At 29.3% G+C, this 5,407-nt stretch overlaps 1 protein-coding gene across 9 annotated transcripts; it reads right to left on the bottom strand.

Moving 5' to 3' along the window:
• Positions 1 to 364: 364 nt before the first annotated feature.
• Positions 365 to 3,983, bottom strand: LOC107893199 (uncharacterized). 9 transcript variants are annotated; one of them, XM_041085523.1, is made up of 7 exons: positions 3,474 to 3,983; positions 2,746 to 2,871; positions 2,360 to 2,480; positions 2,176 to 2,260; positions 1,986 to 2,014; positions 1,268 to 1,345; positions 365 to 1,196 (listed from the first exon to the last, which is right to left on the bottom strand). In XM_041085523.1, exons 1-6 carry the CDS (start codon positions 3,474 to 3,476, stop codon positions 1,299 to 1,301), a joined length of 411 nt encoding a protein of 136 aa, XP_040941457.1. In that variant the 5' UTR covers positions 3,477 to 3,983; the 3' UTR covers positions 365 to 1,196; positions 1,268 to 1,298. The 9 variants fall into 9 exon arrangements, 6 of the variants coding, with proteins under 6 accessions (XP_040941457.1, XP_040941458.1, XP_040941459.1 ...); XM_041085524.1 differs by having other exon boundaries at positions 3,538 to 3,983; XM_041085525.1 differs by having other exon boundaries at positions 3,594 to 3,983.
• Positions 3,984 to 5,407: the final 1,424 nt, after the last annotated feature.

Raw genomic sequence — 5,407 nt, 5'->3', positions numbered from 1 at the left:
AATAACACAATTATAATCCAAAAGTTAAAACTCAAAGTTATCTTAAATATTAAAATAAAAATAAAAATTTAGAATTAAAACTAAAATAAATAATAAAAATTAGATTAAATATAAAAATATCAATAAAATAAGATATTATAATGAAGTTACTTAAATGAAATAAGGGCTTAAATCATAACCATGTAAAATATAAGATTTAAATATCCATTCCCATGTGAAATATCAACATTGATTATTTAAATTGATTAAGCTGCTAATGAATATTCTCTTTTCAAAGTCAAAAGTGCAATTAGTATTTTTCTTCTTTCAACTCAAATAAAAATAAAATGTTGAAAACAAAACAATTAAATAAAAAATAGAATAATTAGTTGACATGAGATTATTATTAAATATATGCAAATATGCAAGTAGACTATTACAAAACTGGATGTAGTTTTTGATATGTATATGATAGTAGCAACAGTAGCATATATACATTATTTCCATGGAATAGAAAACGCCTGATCGTTACAACACCAAACTGTTGGTCTCTTTGAAAAAAGAGAAACAAAGGAATCAATCTACTCCCCCATTGCAACAAAAGGGATTCCCTTGGTACACATGATGCATAATATAGCCATAATTAGTACTCAAAATCTTTAACTTTCTATTGCTTTATCCTCATCCACACAGCTAAAATATAATCCAAGCGGAGCGTTTCACTGAATGTAGTCAGCTATTGGAAATGCAACATAAATTTCTTAATATGTAGTGCATTTAGACTGCATTCCTATGTTAACTGCAGTAGTTGCATCTCAAGCCTAGAGTTCCGAATGTCTTGGGGCATAATTCCAATACTTAAGGTGGGATATTTGGTTAGAGATCTTATGTTTGAACTTAACGCTCTCTCTTGAACCCAAGAAAAAAGGTCTTAGTTTAATTATGTCAGAGAACGACTCTCACACAACACATGTCAGCCTAGACATATCATGCAAAACTTAGATTTCATTTGAAAAAGACAAGTAGATAGAAGCAAAAAGTGCCCGAATCATGTGATGGCCTAGGGAAAAAATGTTATACTAAGATCAATTTATTGACAATGATTCTTACTAGCCACCATGCCTAGAGAAGTAATCATTATCCAATGAAATAGCAAGAGCAACAGCAATTGCTCGCTCTGATAGAGTCAGTGAACGGCTTACATCCAACTCTTGGATCTGCAACAAAACCAATAAATTTGTGAACAAAAGAAGACTTAGAAACTTTCAATCTCTAATGCAGAAATTACCATGCTAGCAGGACCAGTCTTTAAGACGGGATCAGCCTTTCCAAAGTGGATGACATACTGTCTGGCATCTGTAAATATCTGCATGCAAATCATTTTGCCTATTAGATACCCATAACAAAAAGCTAAGAATTTTAATTCATGTAATAAAATGGATAAAAGCAAAGCACAAAGGGTTTAGACCATTTGAAATGCATTCGATGTTGAGAAAGATTTTTCTATACAAAACTATTTCGTATTCAATTTTTTTCCCCATAAAATTACTAAAAGCATTGTTTGCATCAATGAAGTAACAGCTCCATGATCTATATGAAGTTGAACATATCATTGATACGAACAATGCAAGAGAGAAAAATGGGGACAGAAGCACTAGGAAGGGAAAGGACATATCTGAAGATCAATCCAAGAAGAAACATCAAATACCAATCTTTATATGCAAAGAAAATAATATAAACAAGTTCAAGAAACTTTATATTCAAAATCATTTAAAACTAAAAATGGAAAAAGAGAGAACTAATAACTCTTATTTCAACTCTTTTTCTTTTTACAGGTCAAAATAATTCATTCCTGAATAATAAGATGCATAAAAATCATACAGCACAAGCAGAACAAATTCATTAATATATAAGCAAAGACCAAAGGATCAATAAGTATCTAACTGATAAGTCATGTTCTCCAATACTAGTTTTTAGGTAATAACCAAACTAGGTACTGAACTCACCTATCATGCCATTGCCATCCAAAGAATCACTAATAAACAAAAAGGTAAATACATGAAAAGTAAGAAGTATCACCCAGCAAATTTAACTGAATTTCTTGTAGTAAACATTAATGTCTGATCACAAGATTAATTAAAAAAAAACTAAAGAACACTGTAATACAGAAGATAGTTTATCTGAATAAAGGTCTACCTGTACAAGGTAGAACGACTAAAATTATGCCTTAAGAACTTTGCAATGCGTTCGAGTGATCGGCATAAAATGGGAATCAAAGTAACTGCAGTGAAGGTCCATATCAATTCATCATACTACATAATAATAAAGAGAATTCAGGAGCAAAAATGTAAAAAGTGTTTATGAGCAGAAGAATGCTTACATTTAAGGCAAAGATGTGAAGTGACAAATGTAAGGCAGTAAATAAAGTAGTTAAAATCTTTGGTTGTAATTACTGATTGAAAATACACTTGAACAGCTTGTAAAGTCCATGCTTTTGGCCTCTGCATAACATATAGAATAGGTTCAACAGAAAAAACTATCATATATATGTATATTTTTTTTGAAAAAAAGAATGGTTGGATTATTATTAAAATTAAAACAAGGCCTGGACTCTCTCAAAACAAAATAAACTAAAACAGACAACCCAAAAAAAAAAAAGAAGGTAAAGAAACAATGTAACCCAGCTACCCAAACAGGCACTTTCCTTATCCATAAAACTATCATATATTTACCAAATGTATGACAAGTCAGTAGAAATATGTTTACCCCATATAGTGCATACAAATAGTATACAGAAGAACAAGCAGTGCCCATAAATGAAAGCCGATAAGCCCTATTTGAAAGACTTTTAGGCACAAGTGGAAAGATGGCAAGCACAGCCATAATAAAAACCTGCAAGATAAAAAACAAAAGTAAGGAAAAAAGAATCTAACAAAAATATGTACATGAAGTCAAAAATGGCCCAAGTTACAAGACTAAGCAATTGGCTAAATATTACATCTTATAAATTTAATTATACATTAACAGCCAATCAGCTCCTCGACAAGGTGGTCTCTCTATGGAAGATGTAAGAATAAAGAGGGAAATAAAATGCACTCTTTACTCATTTAAAAACAAAAAAGAGGGATAAGAAGTCAAGAATCATCTGCTACTATACAAATGTTTTGATCTATCGATTTGGTCATATGAATCTAAATATATTCCAAATTCCACAAGGAGCAAAAAAATATATAGTAAAATGATTATGTGATCTCAAATTCTCAACTGGATTTATTTTCTGCATAGATTTACAACACAGAGATAGGAGAGAAGAAAAATACAAAATTGCTGCAATTTCTCTCATTAGATATATGGAGAAAATACATAAAAAAATCATTTATAGCTCATATCCCAATAAAAATAAAATATAAAAAAAGATCATCAATGGATGAGATAGGTAATCGCCAGAGCAAGTAAAAGGAGAATGTAAGCAATTCCTTGATCAATGGTAGTACCATTGTTGGACGGAAGTGGTGCAGTCGATGAAGCCATGCCTTAACCCCAGAAAAGAAAGCATACCTTTTCAATTGACAGTTTTAAACGAGGAAGACCTTGCAACAGAAGGAGCTGAATACCTTTCTACGACTTTCCTCTCCCTTGTAGGTCTATCACTGCTAGGCGTCACTGGCTCTTTCTTCTCAGCCGAATCTCGACCAGATTTCCTAGAACTCCCCTTTCTACTACTACCTTTGACCTTTTTAGTCCCTTCATCTTCACTCTCTTCTTCTTCCTCCTCCCCCTCTTCTCTTCCTCTTCTTCTTCTTCCTCGTTCTCCTTCTCTTCGACTTCCATTTGTTTCTTTAAATCCCTAACAGATCGAGAGAAAAGGAGTAGCTATGGTGGGTGAATTCATTGCAGTGAAATGAAAAGGAAAAAGAATTTGGGGGCAAATTTTGAGAGTAAACGGGGAAAAGAAATAAGTACATAAATTTTATTTGGGGGATTTGGTTAACGAGCGGGGAACCAAAAAATAATTTTTTGGGGTGAGCGGGATTTTTTTTATAAAAAAATAATGGCTTTTTGTGGCGTTTTCTAAAAAAATGCCACTAATTTTCGGATTTTTTGCGGCGTTTTTAATAAAAACGCCACTATAACTCAATTTTAATATTCTTTCCATTTTTAACATATTTTTTCCTATTTTTTCCTTTCACAATTTTTTTGTTGAGATAATCATTTTTTGAATTTTTTTTAAATTTTGAATATTTATATTTTTAACTGAAATATAAACTAAAATTTTAAGTATTAAATTTTTAAGTTTTTTATTTTTGATTTAATCATAGACATTTTAAAAAATAAATACATCAATATATTTTTATATTGAATAAATATAAATATTTATGTATGCAATAAATAAATATAAAATGATGTTATATCAATAATTGTGTTAATAATTTACAAGAACTAGATCAAATTAAAGTTCATATATACAATTTTACCCTGATCCCCATATTTATCCCTAAAAGCTAAAAATTAAACCCTGATCCCCAAACACCATACCTTAAATCCTAGATCATAAATTCTAAACCCCAAAATAATGGACATTATATCATAACCCCTATCTCCTAAACTCTAAACCATAAAATATAAATCATAAACCCTTAACCCCAACCCTTAAACCATAATTAGATATTTAATTATATGTACACACCTAAATTTTGATAGAGATACATCTCAAAATTATATATGAATTTTGATTTAATATGTAATTGTAGATGTGAAATTCTAATTGTGGTTTAAATGTATAATTGAAACTTTAATTTTGATTTAATCATACACATTTTAAAAAATAAATACATCAATATATTTTTATATTGAATAAATATAAATATTTATGTATGCAGTATATAAATATAAAATGATGTTATATCAATAATTGTATTAATAATTTACAAGAACTAGATCAAATTAAAGTTCATATATACAATTGTACCCTGATCCCCATACATTTATCCCTAAACGCTAAAAATTAAACCCTGATCCCCAAACGCCAAACCTTAAATCCTAGATTATAAATCCTAAACCCCAAAATAATAAACATTATATCATAACCCCTATCCCCTAAACTCTAAACCATAAAACATAAACCATAAACCCTTAACCCCAACCCTTAAACCATAATTAGATATTTAATTATATGTACACACCTAAATTTTGATAGAGATACATCTCAGAATTATATATGAATTTCGATTTAATGTATAATTGTAGATGTGAAATTCTAATTGTGGTTTAAATGTATAATTGAAACTTTAATTTTGATTTAATCATACACATTTTAAAAAATAAATACATCGATATATTTTTATATTGAATAAATATAAATATTTATGTATGCAATATATAAATATAAAATGATGTTATATCAATAATTATGTTCATAATTTATGCT

The sequence above is a fragment of the Gossypium hirsutum genome, chromosome A13, assembly GCF_007990345.1.
Source record: "Gossypium hirsutum isolate 1008001.06 chromosome A13, Gossypium_hirsutum_v2.1, whole genome shotgun sequence".
Lineage (NCBI taxonomy): Eukaryota > Viridiplantae > Streptophyta > Magnoliopsida > Malvales > Malvaceae > Gossypium > Gossypium hirsutum.
Note: the sequence above shows the minus strand (reverse complement) of the source record. Positions and strands in the feature narration are given on the sequence as shown.